Source organism: Engystomops pustulosus, chromosome 4 (assembly GCF_040894005.1).
Source record: "Engystomops pustulosus chromosome 4, aEngPut4.maternal, whole genome shotgun sequence".
NCBI lineage: Eukaryota > Metazoa > Chordata > Amphibia > Anura > Leptodactylidae > Engystomops > Engystomops pustulosus.
The window spans coordinates 91,479,605-91,500,612 of record NC_092414.1 but is presented as its reverse complement, the minus strand read 5'-3'; the positions used below and the strand labels follow the sequence as shown (position 1 = coordinate 91,500,612).

At 43.8% G+C, this 21,008-nt stretch overlaps 1 protein-coding gene across 1 annotated transcript in view; it reads right to left on the bottom strand.

Moving 5' to 3' along the window:
• Nucleotides 1-21,008, bottom strand: part of TPH2 (tryptophan hydroxylase 2) — a 210,677-nt gene that overhangs the window by 151,378 nt on the left and 38,291 nt on the right. Inside the window, exons 6-7 of the mRNA XM_072146721.1 lie at nucleotides 19,629-19,825; nucleotides 17,604-17,739 (exon numbers count right to left, since the gene is read on the bottom strand). Of these exons, the coding sequence (XP_072002822.1) occupies nucleotides 17,604-17,739; nucleotides 19,629-19,825 (333 nt within the window). The remainder of the gene's footprint in view (nucleotides 1-17,603; nucleotides 17,740-19,628; nucleotides 19,826-21,008) is intronic.

The window sequence follows — 21,008 nt, the reverse complement described above, 5'->3', positions numbered from 1 at the left end:
ACCTAAGGCATCTTGATACTTATATACATAAATATATCATATATCACAACCATAGAAAGATAACACATATACTTCACAAAAAGGGCGAGGTCCTTAAAGGGGTAAGGAGAACTCTTACTTCCCGACTTCAAATCTGCAACAAAGATTGATCAGTTGCAGATTCCATCATATGCACAAATTAAAAAGAGCAGAATTCTAGATACAATAAAATGGTGATTTCATGATGAATACTAACATAATTGATGTATTCATACCCCTTTACTACTCCATGTGACTTAACTGCCTAAATAATCATTCTTGAATGTTCCTGCAACCTACTTTAGTGCTGTCTGCAAATTCCCCATGGACCTTTGTTAACATGTCTGAGCACTGATGGAGGAGCTGCAACAGCAGAATTATGACTCATCCTGCTCTCCCCCTCCCCTCTCCCTGTGTCAGTGAGACGGACTGTGAGAGAAAGAGGCCCAGTGGGTAATGCCAATAGGACAGACTGAAGGAGTGATAAACAGAGGGTTCTCAATATATGCAGAGGGAAACATGGTAAAATGGTACATAGGAAATGCTGCAGCTCTCAAAGTAATCAAATGCACTCTATACATGTCTAACAAACAGATTTATAGAAAAGTGGCCAACCCCATTAAATGTTGCAGTTGCACTTTACATGTTTGTAATTGATATTTTATGTGATATAGTTTCAAGAATTAAATGAAGTGAAGTGTAAAGAAAATAATAATCTATTGCAAACTTCCCAAAGAGTGTGGTTTGCATATTTATTCAGCCGCAATCATCCATCAATACTTTGTAAGATCATATTTGGCTGCAATGACAGTATCAGACCTTGAAGATATTTTTCTTCAGCAAGTACTGGGAAACTGGTCAGAGTTGATGGGAAGATGGATGGAGCTAACTATAGGACAGTAGGAAAACTTCCAACAACCCTAACCAAAGCTACAATGGTATGACTTACATCAAAACATATTCATGTGTTAAAATGGTTCAAATTCTAGACCTAAATCCTATTAAGAATCTGTGGTTTGACTAAATTTGTGCTTTTCACAAACATTCTCCAAACAATCTGTAAAAGCTAGAGCTATTCTGCACAAACGACTAGGCAACAAAATCCACCCTCTAAATGTGCGAAGACTTGAGGCTGCAGCTAAACATGGGGGGGTGCATGCTGCATATTTATTTTATAATTAGAAAACATTTGGACAAAGATGTATCATTTTCTTTACAGTTCACTTATACTTCTTTGTTTGTGTTGCTCAATCACATAAATTATCAATAAAATATATTTAAAGGAACTTTACCATCAAAAATCAAACATGATAGACCAGGAACAATTATTATAGATCCAGGACCCTGGACTGGGGTAAACATCTAATATTTGTTATCCATAACCTCCTTCCATCTGAAATCAACTTATGAGCTAATGAGCCTAAAGGGTCCATGTGGAGTTACAGGAGCTCCTCATTGCTACAGATTCACAAGCTGTTACACTGTGCAAGGAGGGGAAGTGTTGATGGAGTATAGGGGGATGGGGAGACAGTCTATCAGCATGTGAAGCTATGGCTTGGAGATAATCTAATAACAACCCCAGAGGATAGCCCTTCAGCATCAGAAGGAATAATTATAACATTTGATTTTAAAAGGAAGAAAGCCATGGATAACAAATATAAAAAGATTACCACTAGAGATAGGAAAATCCATTCTATAAACGTGGTATTCGTTTAGAATTTCAGGAAAACTTTGGTTCTGCACTAGAGATGAGCGAACACTAAAATGCTCGGGTACTCGTTATTCGAGACGAACTTTTCCCGATGCTCGAGTGCTCGTCTCGAATAACGAACCCCATTGAAGTCAATGGGAGACTCGAGCATTTTTCAAGGGGACCAAGGCTCTGCACAGGGAAGCTTGGCCAAACACCTGGGAACCTCAGAAAAGGATGGAAACACCACGGAAATGGACAGGAAACAGCAGGGGCAGCATGCATGGATGCCTCTGAGGCTGCTTAATCGCACCATTATGCCGAAATTATGGGCAACAGCATGGCCATGACAGAGTGACAGAATGAAGCTAGATAGCATGTAAAACATCCAATAATTGACCCTGACACTATAGGGGACGGCATGCAGAGGCAGAGGCAGCGGCAGCAGGCTAGAGAGTGGCATGGCGACATACCCTAATTGGACTCAGGCTTCAAACCAATGGGTGTCAGAGAGGAACCAAAGGAGGTGAGCAAGAAGCGCTCAAATAATATCGGTACATGATAAAAGTTTGCCAGTATATTTTGTGGATTACACAGCAGGGTGGCGACAAAGTTAACATGGAAGCCATGAAAACAACCCAAAATTCTGCCTGACACAGCTCGTTTGATAAGGGGACCATGTATGCTTACAGTTCATGCCAGTCGCTGCACTGGCTGCCAGTCTCCTTTCGAATACAGTTTAAAATAATAATAACCCTCATCCATAAAGCTCTGTATAATGCTGCACCCCCCTACCTCTCCTCTCTTATCTCAGTCTATCGCCCAACCCGTGCTCTTAGATCCGCCAGTGATCTTAGATTAACCTCTACCCTAGTGCGGACCTCCCACTCGCGTCTCCAAGACTTCTCTAGAGCTGCACCAATTCTATGGAATGCTCTGCCCTGGACTATCAGACTAATACCTAACCTCCAAAGTTTCAAACGTGCTCTTAAAACCCATTTCTTTAGGCAAGCCTATAACACTCATTAACTGCATGAAGTTTTAACTCTTCTACTAACCCGTCCTGTGTCGTCCTCCCATCTGTTATCCAGCAACCAACAGGCACCAGACTTCTCTGCAGTCCCATTCACCCTGGACCTGGTATATAAGATGACGGCTGAGTGGTTCAAGCGACAGCAATTCCATTTATTATATTTTTTTCTATTCCCTAAGAAGAATGGCTTGACCATTAAATATTCTTTTACCTCGTGTTACCCCATCATCTTCATAAACCGTAAGCTCTGGCGAGCAGGGACCTCACTCCTGTTGTTCCATACAAATGTTGTGCTCTGTTACATTACATTTGTATTTGTTTCCTATGATTTGTAAAGCGCTACAGAATATGATGACGCTATATAAATAAAGATTATTATTATTATTATTATGGAGGCAGTGAACTAGTAGTAGATTAAAGGTGCTGCAACTATGTTAGTTGGATCTTGGGATGGAGCTGGCGCTCTGCAGCCAGGCGAGCTTTTGCCAATCCAAGCCCCTGTCTCTAGGCTACTCCCCAAACAGCACTTCTAAGAACCTTTTGTATAAGATCAAGTGTAGTAGCGTTCTTATAAGTTTAGGATATGGCGGGTGAGGGGAATGTAAACAGATGCGCAAGAAGCGCTGAAATAATATCCCTAAATGGTAAAAGTTTGCAAGTATATTTTGTGGATTACACAGCAGGGTGGCGACAAAGTTAACAACTTTGATGTGGAATGCCCTGTAATAGCTCTTGGGCGGTGTGCCTTTTATCGCCTAGGCTCAGCAGTTTCAGCACCGCCTGCTGTCGCTTAGCGACGGCACTGCTGCTGTGCCTAGAGCTACCGACTGATGGCGCCATGCCCACGGATGGTAATTCGGAGGAGGAGGAGGTGGAGGAGGGGTGGGAGGAGGTATAGTAGGCCTTTGAGACCTGGACCGAGGTAGGCCCCGCAATTCTCTGCGTCGGCAGTATATGACCAGCCCCAGGGTCAGACTCGGTCCCAGCCTGCACCAAGTTAAGTGTAGTAGCGTTCTTATAAGTTTGGGATATGGCGGGTGAGGGGAATGTAAACAGATGCGCAAGAAGCGCATGATGCGCATGGAGCTGGCGCTCCGCTGCCAGGCGAGCTTTCGCCAATTCAAGCCCCTGTCTCTAGGCTACTCCCCAAACAGCACTTCTAAGAACCTTTTGTATAAGATCAAGTGTAGTAGCGTTCTTATGAGTTTAGGATATGCCGGGTGAGGGGAATGTAAACAGATGCGCAAGAAGCGCATGATGCGCATGGAGCTGGCGCTCCGCTGCCAGGCGAGCTTTCGCCAATTCAAGCCCCTGTCTCTAGGCTACTCCCCAAACAGCACTTCTAAGAACCTTTTGTATAAGATCAAGTGTAGTAGCGTTCTTATAAGTTTAGGATATGCCGGGTGAGGGGAATGTAAACAGATGCGCAAGAAGCGCATGATGCGCATGGAGCTGGCGCTCCGCTGCCAGGCGAGCTTTCGCCAATTCAAGCCCCTGTCTCTAGGCTACTCCCCAAACAGCACTTCTAAGAACCTTTTGTATAAGATCAAGTGTAGTAGCGTTCTTATAAGTTTAGGATATGCCGGGTGAGGGGAATGTAAACAGATGCGCAAGAAGCGCTGAAATAATATCCCTAAATGGTAAAAGTTTGCCAGTATATTTTGTGGATAACACAGCAGGGTGGCGACAAAGTTAACAACTTTGATGTGGAATCCATGAAAACAACCCAAATTTCTGCCTGACACACCTCGTTTGATAAAGGGACGATGTATGGAGGCAGCTATATGGACGACTTTTGGAGGTAGCAATGGAGACAACGTGTGGAGGCTGCTATGGAGACAATTTAATTTGGATAGTGCCTGTATGTGGCAGTCCCAAACATTTTTCAAACCAGAGGAGCAGGTAGGTGGCCCTCCAGTAAAATGGAATAGATTGAGTGCCTGTATGTGGCAGTCCCAAAAATGTTTCAAACCAGAGGAGCAGGTAGGTGGCCCTGCAGTAAAATGGAATAGATTGAGTGCCTGTATGTGGCAGTCCCAAAAATTTTTCAAACCAGAGGAGCAGGTAGGTGGCCCTCCAGTAAAATGGAATAGATTGAGTGCCTGTATGTGGCAGTCCCAAAAATGTTTCAAACCAGAGGAGCAGGTAGGTGGCCCTGCAGTAAAATGGAATAGATTGAGTGCCTGTATGTGGCACTCACAAAAATTGTTTCAAACAGAGGACCGGGTAGGTGGCCCTCCAGAAAAATTAAATGCATGAAGTACTATAGCAAGAGCCAGTGGGCCCTGTCAAAAAATAGCCATTTTCCTCTGCTTTACTGTACAAAGAGGAGGAGAAGGAGGAAAATGAGGAGGAGGAGGAGTGGATCAATTATTCAGGTTGAGCTTCCTTCACCTGGTGGAGATTGGAAATTCTGAGAAATCCAGCCTTTATTCATTTTAATAAGCGTCAGCCTGTCAGCGCTGTCAGTCGACAGGCGTGTACGCTTATCGGTGATGATGCCACCAGCTGCACTGAAAACCCGCTCGGACAAGACGCTAGCGGCAGGGCAGGCAAGAACCTCCAAGGCGTACAGCGCCAGTTCGTGCCACATGTCCAGCTTTGAAACCCAGTAGTTGTAGGGAGCTGTGTGATCATTTAGGACGATGGTATGGTCAGCTACGTACTCCCTCACCATCTTTCTGTAAAGATCAGCCCTACTCTGCCGAGACTGGGGACAGGTGACAGTGTCTTGCTGGGGTGACATAAAGCTGGCAAAAGCCTTGTAAAGCGTACCCTTGCCAGTGCTGGACAAGCTGCCTGCTCGCCTACTCTCCCTCGCTACTTGTCCCGCAGAACTACGCACTCTGCCGCTAGAGCTGTCAGAAGGGAAATACTGTTTCAGCTTGTGCACCAGGGCCTGCTGGTATTCATGCATTCTCACACTCCTTTCCTCTGCAGGGATGAGAGTGGAAAGATTTTGCTTGTACCGTGGGTCCAGGAGAGTGAACACCCAGTAATCGGTGCTGGAATAAATTCTTTGAACGCGAGGGTCACGGGATAGGCAGCCTAGCATGAAATCTGCCATATGCGCCAGAGTACCAACGCGTAAGAATTCACTCCCCTCACTGGCCTGACTGTCCATTTCCTCCTCCTCCAACTCCTCCAACTCCTCTTCTTCTGCCCATACACGCTGAACAGTAAAGGACTCAACAATGGTCCCCTCTTGTGTCTCACCAACATTCTCCTCCTCTTCCTCCTCATCCTCCTCCAACTCCACCTCCTCCGATATGCGCTGAGAAACAGACCTGAGGGTGCTTTGGCTATCAACAAGGGAATATTCTTCCCCTGTCTCTTGTGACGAGCGCAAAGCTTCCGACTTCATGCTGACCAGAGAGTTTTTCAACAGGCCAAGCAGCGGGATGGTGAGGCTGATGATGGCGGCATCGCCACTGACCATCTGTGTTGACTCCTCAAAGTTACTCAGCACCTGACAGATATCAGACATCCACGTCCACTCCTCATTGTAGACTTGAGGAAGCTGACTGACCTGACTACCAGTTCTGGTGGAAGTTGACATCTGGCAGTCTACAATCACTCTGCGCTGCTGGTAAACTCTGGATAACATGGTCAGTGTTGAATTCCACCTCGTGGGCACGTCGCACAACAGTCGGTGAGCGGGCAGTTGGAGGCGGCGCTGCGCTGCCCTGAGAGTGGCAGCATCTGGGCTGGACTTCCTGAAATGCGCACAGATGCGGCGCACCTTCGTGAGCAAATCAGACAGATTGGGGTATGTCTTGAGGAAACGCTGAACTATCAGATTTAACACATGGGCCAGGCATGGCACATGTGTCAGTCTGCCGAGTTGCAGAGCCGCCACCAGGTTACGGCCGTTGTCACACACAACCATTCCCGGCTTGAGGTTCAGCGGTGCCAGCCACAGATCAGTCTGCGCCGTGATGCCCTGTAATAGCTCTTGGGCGGTGTGCCTTTTGTCGCCTAGGCTCAGCAGTTTGAGCACCGCCTGCTGTCGCTTAGCGACGGCACTGCTGCTGTGCCTAGAGCTACCGACTGATGGCGCCGTGCCCACGGATGGTAGTTCGGAGGAGGAGGTGGAGGAGGGGTGGGAGGAGGAGGAGGCATAGTAGGCCTGAAACACCTGGACCGAGGTAGGCCCCGCAATCCTCGGCGTCGGCAGTATATGAGCAGCCCCAGTGTCAGACTCGGTCCCAGCCTCCACCAAGTTAACCCAATGTGCCGTCAGCGATATATAGTGGCCCTGCCCGGCAGCACTCGTCCACGTGTCCGTGGTCAGGTGGACCTTGTCAGAAACGGCGTTGGTCAGGGCACGGATGATGTTGTCTGACACGTGCTGGTGCAGGGCTGGGACGGCACATCGGGAAAAGTAGTGGCGGCTGGGGACCGAATACCGAGGGGCGGCCGCCGCCAAGAGGTTGCGAAAGGCCTCGGTCTCTACTAGCCTATAGGGCAGCATCTCCAGGCTAAGCAATCTGGAGATGTGCACATTAAGGGCTTGGGCGTGCGGGTGGGTTGCACTATATTTGCGTTTCCGCTCCAGCGTCTGGGGTATGGAGAGCTGAACGCTGGTGGATGCTGTGGAGGATCGTGGAGGCGACGATGGGGTTTTTGTGGCAGGGTCCTGGGCAGGGGGCTGACTAGCAGCTGACACAGGGGAAGGAGCAGTGGTGTGCACGGCCGGAGGTGAACGGGCTTGTTGCCACTGAGTGGGGTGTTTAGCATTCATATGCCTGCGCATACTGGTGGTAGTTAAGCTAGTAGTGGTGGAACCCCTGCTGAGCCTGGTTTGGCAAATGTTGCACACCACAGTCCGTCGGTCATCCGGTGTTTCCTTAAAGAACCTCCAGACTTCTGAAGATCTAGCCCTCGCCGCAGGAGCCCTCGCCACGGGAGCTTCACTAGTTGACACATTTGGCGCTGATGCACCAGCTCTGGCCCTGCCTCTCCGTCTGGCCCCACCACTGCCTCTTCCAACCTGTTCTGGTCGAGGACTCTCCTCCGTCTCAGAAGCACTGTGTTCACCCGGCCTCTCAACCCAGCTTGGGTCTGTCACCTCATCATCCTCCGATCCCTCAGTCTGCTCCCCCCTCGGACTTCCTGCCCTGACAACAACTTCCCCACTGTCTGACAACCGTGTCTCCTCATCGTCGGACACCTCTTTACACACTTCCACTACGTCAAGAAGGTCATCATCACCCACAGACTGTGACTGTTGGAAAACCTGGGCATCGGAAAATTGCTCAGCAGCAACCGGACAAGTGGTTTGTGACTGTGGGAAGGGTCCAGAAAACAGTTCCTCAGAGTATGCCGGTTCAAATGCCAAATTTTCCTGGGAGGGGGCAGACTGGGGGGGAGGAGGCTGAGGTGCAGGAGCTGGAGGAGTGGCGATTTCGGTGACATGGGTGGACTGCGTGGAAGACTGACTGGTGGTGGACAAATTGCTCGAAGCATTGTCAGCAATCCACGACATCACCTGTTCGCACTGTTCTGGCCTCAACAGTGCTCTACCACGAGTCCCAGTAACTTCAGACATGAACCTAGGGAGTGTAGCTCTGCGGCGTTCCCCTGCTCCCTCATCAGCAGGTGGTGTCTCACCCCGCCCAGGACCACGGCCTCTGACCCCTGCAGTAGTTGGACGCCCACGTCCCCGCCCTCGTCCTCTACCCCTAGCCCTCGGGTTAAACATTTTTAAAATGAGAGTTATAACTTTATTTTTTTTTTTACTTTTTTTTGTTTTTTTTTGTGTTTTTTTTTTTTTTTGTGTTTTTTGTTTTTTTTTGAGTTTTTAAAACCAAACAATGCTATCCTATTGCTATGGCTATTTTCTAGCCAAGTATCAAAGCACACTACTATGCCAGATGAGATGACACTGAGTTAGTGCCTAATTGAAATCCAACCCCTACTAAATTTTCCCACTTCGGTCTTTGCTATGGATATGTGCGTCACTAAGCGCAGAACACAGCGGTCGCAAGTCTCACTACAAATTGCTCAGAATTGGCTAGTACATGCACTGCAGAAAGTACAGCCACCAGCAGATCAACCAGAAATCAAATATATAGAACGCTACTGTATGCGTAAGTAAGCTCTTTGTATTCTCCTATGGCTATTTTCTAGCCAAGTATCAAAGCACACTACTATGCCAGATGAGATGACACTGAGTTAGTGCCTAATTGAAATCCAACCCCTACTAAATTTTCCCACTTCGGTCTTTGCTATGGATATGTGCGTCACTAAGCGCAGAACACAGCGGTCGCAAGTCTCACTACAAATTGCTCAGAATTGGCTAGTACATGCACTGCAGAAAGTACAGCCACCAGCAGATCAACCAGAAATCAAATATATAGAACGCTACTGTATGCGTAAGTAAGCTCTTTGTATTCTCCTATGGCTATTTTCTAGCCAAGTATCAAAGCACACTACTATGCCAGATGAGATGACACTGAGTTAGTGCCTAATTGAAATCCAACCCCTACTAAATTTTCCCACTTCGGTCTTTGCTATGGATATGTGCGTCACTAAGCGCAGAACACAGCGGTCGCAAGTCTCACTACAAATTGCTCAGAATTGGCTAGTACATGCACTGCAGAAAGTACAGCCACCAGCAGATCAACCAGAAATCAAATATATAGAACGCTACTGTATGCGTAAGTAAGCTCTTTGTATTCTCCTATGGCTATTTTCTAGCCAAGTATCAAAGCACACTACTATGCCAGATGAGATGACACTGAGTTAGTGCCTAATTGAAATCCAACCCCTACTAAATTTTCCCACTTCGGTCTTTGCTATGGATATGTGCGTCACTAAGCGCAGAACACAGCGGTCGCAAGTCTCACTACAAATTGCTCAGAATTGGCTAGTACATGCACTGCAGAAAGTACAGCCACCAGCAGATCAACCAGAAATCAAATATATAGAACGCTACTGTATGCGTAAGTAAGCTCTTTGTATTCTCCTATGGCTATTTTCTAGCCAAGTATCAAAGCACACTACTATGCCAGATGAGATGACACTGAGTTAGTGCCTAATTGAAATCCAACCCCTACTAAATTTTCCCACTTCGGTCTTTGCTATGGATATGTGCGTCACTAAGCGCAGAACACAGCGGTCGCAAGTCTCACTACAAATTGCTCAGAATTGGCTAGTACATGCACTGCAGAAAGTACAGCCACCAGCAGATCAACCAGAAATCAAATATATAGAACGCTACTGTATGCGTAAGTAAGCTCTTTGTATTCTCCTATGGCTATTTTCTAGCCAAGTATCAAAGCACACTACTATGCCAGATGAGATGACACTGAGTTAGTGCCTAATTGAAATCCAACCCCTACTAAATTTTCCCACTTCGGTCTTTGCTATGGATATGTGCGTCACTAAGCGCAGAACACAGCGGTCGCAAGTCTCACTACAAATTGCTCAGAATTGGCTAGTACATGCACTGCAGAAAGTACAGCCACCAGCAGATCAACCAGAAATCAAATATATAGAACGCTACTGTATGCGTAAGTAAGCTCTTTGTATTCTCCTATGGCTATTTTCTAGCCAAGTATCAAAGCACACTACTATGCCAGATGAGATGACACTGAGTTAGTGCCTAATTGAAATCCAACCCCTACTAAATTTTCCCACTTCGGTCTTTGCTATGGATATGTGCGTCACTAAGCGCAGAACACAGCGGTCGCAAGTCTCACTACAAATTGCTCAGAATTGGCTAGTACATGCACTGCAGAAAGTACAGCCACCAGCAGATCAACCAGAAATCAAATATATAGAACGCTACTGTATGCGTAAGTAAGCTCTTTGTATTCTCCTATGGCTATTTTCTAGCCAAGTATCAAAGCACACTACTATGCCAGATGAGATGACACTGAGTTAGTGCCTAATTGAAATCCAACCCCTACTAAATTTTCCCACTTCGGTCTTTGCTATGGATATGTGCGTCACTAAGCGCAGAACACAGCGGTCGCAAGTCTCACTACAAATTGCTCAGAATTGGCTAGTACATGCACTGCAGAAAGTACAGCCACCAGCAGATCAACCAGAAATCAAATATATAGAACGCTACTGTATGCGTAAGTAAGCTCTTTGTATTCTCCTATGGCTATTTTCTAGCCAAGTATCAAAGCACACTACTATGCCAGATGAGATGACACTGAGTTAGTGCCTAATTGAAATCCAACCCCTACTAAATTTTCCCACTTCGGTCTTTGCTATGGATATGTGTGCCACTAAGAGCTAAACACAACGGTAGCAAGTCCCCCTGCTAATTCCTCACAAAATGGTACTAGATGCAAATTAAAATAAAAAAAGTAGAACGTTATTGTAGCCCTAAGAAGGGCTGTTGGGTTCTTTGAGAATCACTCCTGCCTAACAGTAAGCTAATAGAACACCCTAACGCTTTCCCTGACCAGCAGCAGCTCTCTCCCTAGCGGCATCCAGACACAGAATGATCCGAGCAGCGCGGGCAGCGGCTAGTCTATCCCAGGGTCACCTGATCTGGCCAGCCAACCACTGCTATCGACGTGTAAGGGTACCACGTCATGCTGGGTGGAGTGCAGAGTCTCCTGGCTTGTGATTGGCTCTGTTTCTGGCCGCCAAAAAGCAAAACGGCGGGAGCTGCCATTTTCTCGAGCGGGCGAAGTATTCGTCCGAGCAACGAGCAGTTTCGAGTACCCTAATGCTCGACCGAGCATCAAGCTCGGACGAGCATGTTCGCTCATCTCTATTCTGCACGAATCTAAAGTTTACGGTGATTCGTGGGAAGTAATTTTTTTTCAGAGAACTCTGGGAAGGAGAAAGGAACACCCTCGTTCACATGTGTAGACATGTAAGCCAATCAGCGACCGGCAGGCTTATGTGATGTCACAGCCGTATAAAAACAGACGGACATTTGCAATCCCGTCATTTCACACTGTATGTGCTGTCTTCAGTGTCTAGCTGCTTGTACTCAGTAGCTGATGGAGTGATTTTTGCTAAAAGTCCAGGGTGTGTGTTTTGAGGGACCTATATACTTTTTTGTTTCTAAAGTTGATATCAAGAAATCCGTGTCAAATCAACATAGTGCATTCTTTAATGTTATAGGGGATCTTGGCCCTCAGCTCAATCCTCTCGAGCGGGCGCAGACGTTACCTTGTCAGGCTGCGTTCCTGCTTTGCTTATTTCGTGAGGTTGGCCTCTGTAAGTGCACATGGAAGTGAAGAGTGAAGCGATTCTAAGAGTGGAGGCTGCCATATGCAAGTCATACTTAAACACAGCATTGTTTGAAGACCAAACCACGCTCACTATGCATATTTGAGCATGGCACAACGTTCTACAACATCCTACAGGCTCTATGCAGCCAGGAAATACCTGTTTTCGCTATGATTTGATTCGGGTCTAATGGAATTCTGTCGGAAAGTTCAGAAAACTTGGCGAATCAAATGTTTGAAAAATTCGCCCAAGTAAGTGTCCCTGGTTTATTATGATTGATTTTTAATGGTAGATTTACTTTAAGTTTTTGGCTGTAATGTTTAAAAATGAGGAAAAGTTCAGGCGATATGAATACTTCTGCAAGACACAATGGCCCAGATCTAATATTCTGGCTGTGCCAGTTTTCTATCTGAGTTTGCACTAGAAAAAATGTCTTTAGAGCTTACACATGTATTTTAGTGTTTGCGGCAGTTATGTGTTTTGCAACTGCCCTGTGCCAAGGCAGGAAAAATGTGCACCTAAAGGGGTGTGTTAGTGCTTAGTCGAGTGTTTGCAGCACATTTAATATAGTGACTCCACAGAATTGTGTCACACGCTGTATGCTAAAGGTGCACCTAAAAAAAGATGGTGTACACTTCCAGAGAAGTACAGGGTGTGCCAGTATTCAATAATCTGGCACACCCTGCACATTTCTAACGCAAACTACACTTCGTGGAAAGCTGGCCCAGTATCTTGGTAATTAAATGAATCTGGGATTTTCATTGATATCCTTGAGTGATCTTAACCTAAGGCATCTTGATACTTATATACATAAATATATCATATATCACAACCATAGAAAGATAACACATATACTGTATTTTCCCCCTACTGTTTGCAATATTTTAAACGTTTCCGCTTTAGTTCGTCGATAAATTTTACTTCTCCATGAGAAATCCTTCTTACGTGTGAAATTGTGAGCATTTTTTTGGCCCATATGCAGTTATTAAAGCCATCTGCCATTACCATCCCTTTCACATAAATTTGATTTTCACAGGAGAAAGACTTTAGCAACCTTGCCATCAATCTAAATAAGACCCAGTGAAGCAGGGAAAAAATATGTCAAATATAACAGTAACACCATTTTCATACCAGTATTATTTTTTGATATCCTGCATGTAAATTGAGATATAAAAAATCACCCCAGTCTAGCAGTCTAGGTGGTGTCAGGAGAAAGAGCTGAAATAAGTTCATGTGACGCTGATGACTGAACTAAGGTAAGTGGAAGAATATAGATCACTTTGAAACAAAATATTGTCTTTAATCTACACAGAAAAACATCTAAACAACAGCACAGAACCAATATTGACCAAAAAGTTCTGCAATCCATCTTCTTGGTTCAAGAGTGGATATCTTCCTATACTATGCCTAGGTCCACAAGTTCCCGATGTTACAGAATTACTTGGCACAGTGATTATTACTACCTGGTAGTGCCATGTTTCTATGATACAGTAACATTCAGGGGCCCCCGTTCTGTGGGCAGAGTCAAAACAAGTAGGCGTCACCATGTGATGTGGGTGGAGTTAGTAAACTTAGTTAGTAAATAGATTGTCTAAATCAACATGTACACTGCATAGAAATAGAGTCATACTGCCTCCCTTATACAGGAATAACGCTTCTTTTTTAAAAGAGTGCAACTTAATACTGACTTATACAAAGAAAAAAACGACTACAATACCTTCTCTGTTAAACAAGAATATAACTACTAAAATACTGTCCATATGTACAAGAATATAACTATTATAATACTGCCCTCTATGTACAGGAATTTAACTTCTATAATACTGCCCCTTATGTACAAGAATATAACTACTATAATACTGCCCCTAAGTACAAGAATATAAATACTATAATACTGTCCATATGTACAAGAATATAACTATTATAATACTGCCCTCTATGTACAGGAATTTAACTTCTATAATACTGCCCCTTATGTACAAGAATATAACTACTATAATACTACCCCTAAGTACAAGAATATAAATACTATAATACTGTCCATATGTACAAGAATGTAACTATTATAATACTGACCTATATGTACAAGAATATAACTACTATAATACTGCCCACTATGTACAAGAATAGAACTACTATAATACTGCCCCCTTTGTAAAAGAATATAACTACTATACTACTGCCCCCCAGGTACGGGAAAATAGTTACTATAATACTGCCCTCTATGTACAGGAATATAACTACTATAATACTGCCCCCTGTGTACAGGAATATGCCATAAACCACCACCAGCCAGCCCCCCAATATATAGCTAGCCCCCCTAGTATACAGCCAACCAGTCTCCCTGTATATTGCCAGCCAGCCCTCCTGTTTATAGCCAGACAGCCGCCCCAGTATCTAGCCAAACAGCCCCCAGTATACAGCCAGCCCACCTTGTATATAGCCAACCAAATCCTCCAATATACATCCAGCCTCCCCTGTACATAGCCAGACACCCCCCATTATATAGCTAGAAAGCCCCCCCCCCCGCCCCCGCAGTATATGGCCAGGCATTCTGCTAGTATATAAACAGCCCCTCCCTAGAAAAACAGCCTGCCCCCCAAGTATACAGCCAGCCCCCCTGTACATAGCCAGAGACCCCCATCATAAAGCCAACCAGTCCCCCTGTATATTGCCAGCCAACCCCCCACCCCCCACTGTATATTTCTAGCCAGGACTTCCCTGTATATTGCCAGGAAGTCCCCCCCCCAGTATACAGCCAAACAGCCCCCATTATACAGCCAGCCCACCTTGTGTATAGCCAACCAGTTCCCCCCAGTATACAGCCAGCCACCACCACCATTGTATAGCCAGAAAGCACCCCCCCCCCACAGTATATGGCCAGGCAGTCCGCCAATATGCAGCCTGCCACCCCCCCTCACTGTATACAGCAAGCCGCCCCGCCCCAGCCAGCCAGTGGAGTATCGGAAAGGTGAGTACATGTTTTTTTTTTCGACCAGCCCCAGACTGATTGTCCCACTGGGATTTCTACCGGTGGGTGATATGGCCAGTCCGCCCCTGGTAACATTATCAAGGTAGTGCCAAACTCCTTAAATTGTATGAAAAGAAACTTCAGCTGCAAGACTGAGACCAGGATAAAGCATGCCATCTATTCACTGTTCATGAACTTTTAAAACTACTCCCAAATTTCCTGCCTTAGCGTTGGTGAATCCCATGTTGTTCTCCTGATTAATCTTGTGGATTCTCTTTCTCTTGGGCTGTCTTGTTTTAATCTGATTATCTGTGTACAGATCTTTGGCATGACTCCTGCAGCCTGCTTCCTGCTTCTGATTCAACCTGAATCGAATCATGACGAATCACATTAAAAAACAGTTATTTCCAGGCTGCAGAGAGCCTGTAGGGTGTTGTAGAACGTTGTGCCATGCTCAAATATGCATAGGGAGCGTGGTTTGGTCTTCAAACAATGCTGTGTTTTAGTATGACATGCACATGACAGTGGCCCCTCTTAGAATCGCTTCACTCTTCAATTCCATGGGCACTTACAGAGGTCAATTTCACCAAATAAGTGAAACGAGAATGCAGCCTGACAAGGTAACGTCTGTGCCAGCTCGATAGGACTGAGCTGAAGGCCAAGATCCCACTATAACATCAAAGAGTAAACTCTTTTTACACTGACATCAGATGATTCCAAAGATAATGACAGAACCTATTCTGTGAAACGCAGATACATGTAGAAACCCCCCAAAAGAGAGGAGAGGGCGTCGGCAGTAATTTTGCGTTGACATCACTGATCGTTTTTCCCTTCATTTAATTTGTTGGTGTCCGGTCAATAATCCTTCAATATTGCTAAAGTCAAAAACAAACAGGAGTTGATCCAAAACAGAGATGACCAGTAAATGGGATATTTGCATGTCCTCTGTGTTCTGTATCCACTCCTTTTGGCTATCCTGAAGTTTTTCATTCCTTCTGACAAATGAAATGAAGGGGAAAACCAAACACTGGCAACATGGTGGAGGGTGAAGACCATTATGGAAATCACAGGGTGTTCCAGGGAGACAACATTCAGTTGACAGCAGCAAAAGTAGGCCATAGAGTGGCACAATGACAGAGTGTGGAGGTGGCAGCAACATGTTAAGCCACAGAGTGGCACAATGATGGAGTGCGAAGGAGGTAGCAGCATGGTTGGCCACAGAGTGGCACAATGACAAAGTGTGGAGGTGGCAGCAGTAGCATGTGGTCAGAGAGTGGCATGATAACAAATTCTTTAGGTGGCAGCAACATGGTAGGCCACAGAGTGGCACAATCACAGAGTGTGGAGGTGGCAGCAACATGGTAAGCCACAGTGTGGCACAATGATAAAGTGTGGAGGAGGTAGCAAAGCAGGAGGTCAGAGAGTGGCACAATGGCAAATTCTGGAGGTGGCAGCAACATAGTAGGCCACAGGTGTGGAGGTGGACGGCAGCAGGAGTTCAGAGATAATTAAATTTTCCAATATAGATTCTGTATCACTTCCTTGCGGTTTTCTAGATCTCTGCTTGCTATCAATCTATAGAAAGCATCTTTGCTTACTCCACTGGATAGAAATCTGACCATGGTGACACAGATGCACGGCTCATTGGTATCATAGAGAGTAATCAGAGCTGTGTGCTTTACTGAGCCACACACCTGTGTGACCATGGTCAGATTTCTGTCCACTGAAAATAAACAGTGAAGCTTTCAATGGAAGGACAGCAAGCAGAGATCCAGGAAACTGTGAGGAATTGATAAAGAAAGTATATTGGAAATGTATATAACTTTTCACTATGCAAACAATAACAGTTACTTGCTGAAATGGGAATTACCCTTTAAGTATATAATTCCACATGTGTTAATTCACAGTGTATATGCCTTCAGTGTGAATCTACAATTTTTATAGTCATGAAAAAACAGAAAACTCTTTGAATAAGAAGGTGTGTCCAAACATGAAATGCCTTGGACAATGTTGGTTTTACCGATGCAGTGATTATGGAACTTTTAGACTTTCTATAAAGTAAATGTTGCCATAACTGATCCACTAATATATAAGAATAACCAATTTGTTGGTGTTAAATGTTTTATAGGCATTATTAATAGTGGATAGTGGTATAATAGTCTATCTTTACACTGAAAACTTTTACTTTAATAAAATCTTTTTTTGCATTTTGGCTTTTATCCAAAATGTATATAAATATTACGGCTGACTGCACAAAACACAGCTAATCCAAATCATTATCTTTGTGGAAGTCAACGAGATTTCAGACTAAAATTGGAATGGTACCTGTGTTAAATCCCAAAGGTTCACTCTAGACTGGAGTGTTCTTTTATAATTGCTTTTAGGTATAATTTAGCAAGAAGAGTCAAGTCTAACTAAAGATTATACTGGCATTGCCATCAGTGCAAAGAAATAACTGCATGCAGAAAAGGAATGGGAAACATGTATTTTCCTATAATCAAGTGAACCCAACCTTTATTGATTTTCTTGGATAGAAAATGACAGATGTTGTTCATTAGTCGTATTGTGCACAGAGGAACCCTAGCATAATTGGATGTGCTATAATTTAAATGCGGCATCCTCAGCTGCATATTAATCTCCACAGTCTGGATCCTTATAGCTGCAAATTAGAGGCACAAAATACTCACGGCTCAGGTGTATAGAGCGGATCTGATCCATGTCTGATATATTGGGTGCAGTGAAACACTCTATAGGCTAGCCCCGCTAAGAAGTCTCTTGGGGAGAGATATCCAGCCACAGGTCGCACTGTGAATCCAGATCTTTCTATATAAAAGACAAGAGTACTTAGTTAAGCATCCATCAAGGGAAATGTTGTGGAAAAGATTTTCCAGACATCTTCAATATGAAAACAGGGGATTTAATATGCTATAATTATCCTATTAGGACTAAAATATGGTTTGCCTGGAACACGTGCATCTGCATATAAAAGTCTAATACATCAGTATCCAGTGGTGCAGGAAAGGCCTCCGGTCTTTTCTGCCTTTCCATTAGCATCAGGCCTTTTACTTTGTCTACCACCTAAAGTTGTGGTGAATAATAATGTATATATCAAAACCTTTCCCCTGGGCTGGAAATCATAGGTGGCCATATGAATTTTTACACGCTAGTTAAAATAATCTTAGAATAGAGGAGAGAGGAGGAAGCGAGGACATGGTGAATGTGAATATGAGAGCGCTGCTCTTTCTTGTAGTAAATGTTTGCTTTACCCCCTGTAAATTAACAATTCTCAAGACTGCCAAATTTTCGGAACTGAAAGCTTTTAAATAAATTGTCATTAAAGATTTGACAGGGTATTGTTTTGTACAATTTGATTAGAAAAAGAACATAAATTATAATAATAAGAATAATAATCTTTATTTAATTAGCGCCATCAAATTCCGCAGCACTTTACAAATCAAAGGGGACAAATACAAATATAATATTACATTAGAGAGAACAGTCATATGTAACTATAGGAGTGAGGACCTTGCTCACAAGAGCTTACAGTCTATGAATGCTACAAGACTTTGAATGCATCCATCTTTCAATCCTTTTTTTCTCAATCTATTTCCTACTGACTTCTCTGTATAATTTTTGTTGCAAAATTAATTTTGTAATGTTATGTACTGTAGACTAAGCATTTCCTGAGGATTATAACATATTGATGGAATGTGTAGACCCGACATTCATATGATTCAGTGACACATCCCTTGCAGTACCACACTTTACCAGAGAGCTGCGTGCCCATCCTTTTTACTGATATCAGTGCAACAGTGCCACCTGCTGTAAAGCCTCATTACTTCTCATTGAAATCTCCTTTAACGGAGGGATGACAAGTCATATATGTATTTTAAACATTAATCTTTTAACATATTCCTTTTATTAATTAGATGATAATTAACAACACATAGTGATAGCCTTTATGTAAAAATTACATTTACATGAATTCTGCACATTTAGCTTAAGGGATGGTAGCATGATTTTCTTCCCTTCTTGAGACCTGAAGATTTTTCTATAAACCAGATTTTTTAAATAAAACCAGCGGCACTATAAATGCTTTCTAGACTTTGGTAGCATGTTTCCAAGTGATCTGTTAGTTTAGAGTAAACTGTAAGCATCTCTGTGTAATAATCCCATAAGGGAAGAAGCTGCAGAGAGAAGAAAACCTGTGCACCGATAAGGATATTTCTATATCTAAAAATGGAATTTGTGCTAAAATGAAACTGTTTCTGGGAAAAGGGAGTGATACTTCTAGAAAAGGTTCCTACAAAATGCAGTTTTTACTTGTGGGTGGGTAGGAGGTGGTAGGGAGGAGGGATGGGACAATATTCTCTAACAGGATAACTTGTACTTACTTGTATTTAAATGGCCTAAAGATTGTTGTGCCACTGTTGAACAAATATACTTTAAAACCACATCACAGCAAGGATAGGTTAGCCTCTCAGGCTCATTAGCATAATTTTAAAAGTTGCGTTACAGCGCCTGGATCTTTAAGTAAGTGCTCTGGTTTATCATGCTTGATTTTGTGAGACAGTGTAACAGTCTGTAAAACTACATCACAGCAAGGCTAGGGTAGCCTCTCAGGCTCATTAGCATAATTTTAAAAGTTGAGTTACAGTGCCTGGATCTTTAAGTAAGTGCCCTTGGTTTATCATGCTTGATTTAACGCTTACCTTTTAAAAACACTGCAACATCCTCAAGCTGTGGTACGTTATCTTCTCTGTAGCCACAGTATTTTGTTAACAAAGGCAAGTTCTTCAAGTACTCTTTACAGGCATGAGTTGGATAAAGCTTTGTAAGTTCCTTGAAGACTGTGCCCCATGTCTTTATTTCTTCTGCTGTATACTCCACCCTTGGAATTGGATGTCCACTAAATAAATAACAATAAAATAATAAAAATATAAAATATATAAATTTACAACCTTCCAGCAAACGACTGCCGCAGCCAATCAGTGGCTACAGTGTGAACCATTGACAGCTTAGGAACACAGTCTGATAGAGGTGGTCACATGCTGCTACAGTGTTTTATAAATACTGAATGTCATTTATACCTAATACTAAAATATACAAAACATTAGTTTTGTCAATGTCGGCTACTTAGTTTCTAACTTTGTTTGAAAAATCATGGGTTGTCTATGATCAATATTTTATCACCCCCAAATGCAGTGAAACATCCAAATAAAGTGGACTTATCTTCCTTTACCCCAGCAATCTGGCACTGCTGGTCCTGGGCTATGGTGCCAGCCACACATGACCCCTGCAGCAAATGTAGAAGTCATATGCCACACATAACTATATCATACAAGTCTGTAAATATTGCAGGTGTGAGGAGCCACCAATAAAAGAACAGACTCAGCAGGATACTGGTGCCATGAAGAGTTCAGTAAAATTCTATGGGGAAAACACCAAAAACCTCACTCAACCCAGAAGAAATCTGAAAAAGTGAAACCAGAATTGAGCAGGGTGTCTGGCTTTTACCAATACTGTGTTTGTGATTATATGTAACAAATTATTATAATCATATGCCCTGGTGATCTATGTTATGTGTCCATTCCAACTATTCTAGGCATCAGTGTGAACCTTGGACATGAAATTGTAGTGGCATCTTGGTCAGGGACAGATTATCATTGGCAATGAGGTATAATACATACGCCTGCTGTGCACAACCACTTTAAAGCACATCACCACACGTCTCCATCACCTACTTGAAGCTGTGCAGGAATAATGGAGGAGCCACCTGGAGGAGGGGAATTTCTAATAGGGGGTCCCAACCTAATATATTATTAAGGTTGGTCCCTGCCTATTGAATTATTAACCCAGCACAGAGTTGACCAGATAGGACTCATGGCCTCCTCCTGCACTCCAATCACAACGCATTCTTGGTTGCCTGAGACTACATGATGACTTTGGAGGTATGAAGAGAGCTTGTTACCTACTGTGAGCCTGTAAATGCCAGCCTGTGAATGCTCATGTTGGTGTACAAGAGCTCTAACAGAAATTGGGAACACTACTGGACCTGTGGTACTGGACAAATAAGGAAAAGGAAGGTACCT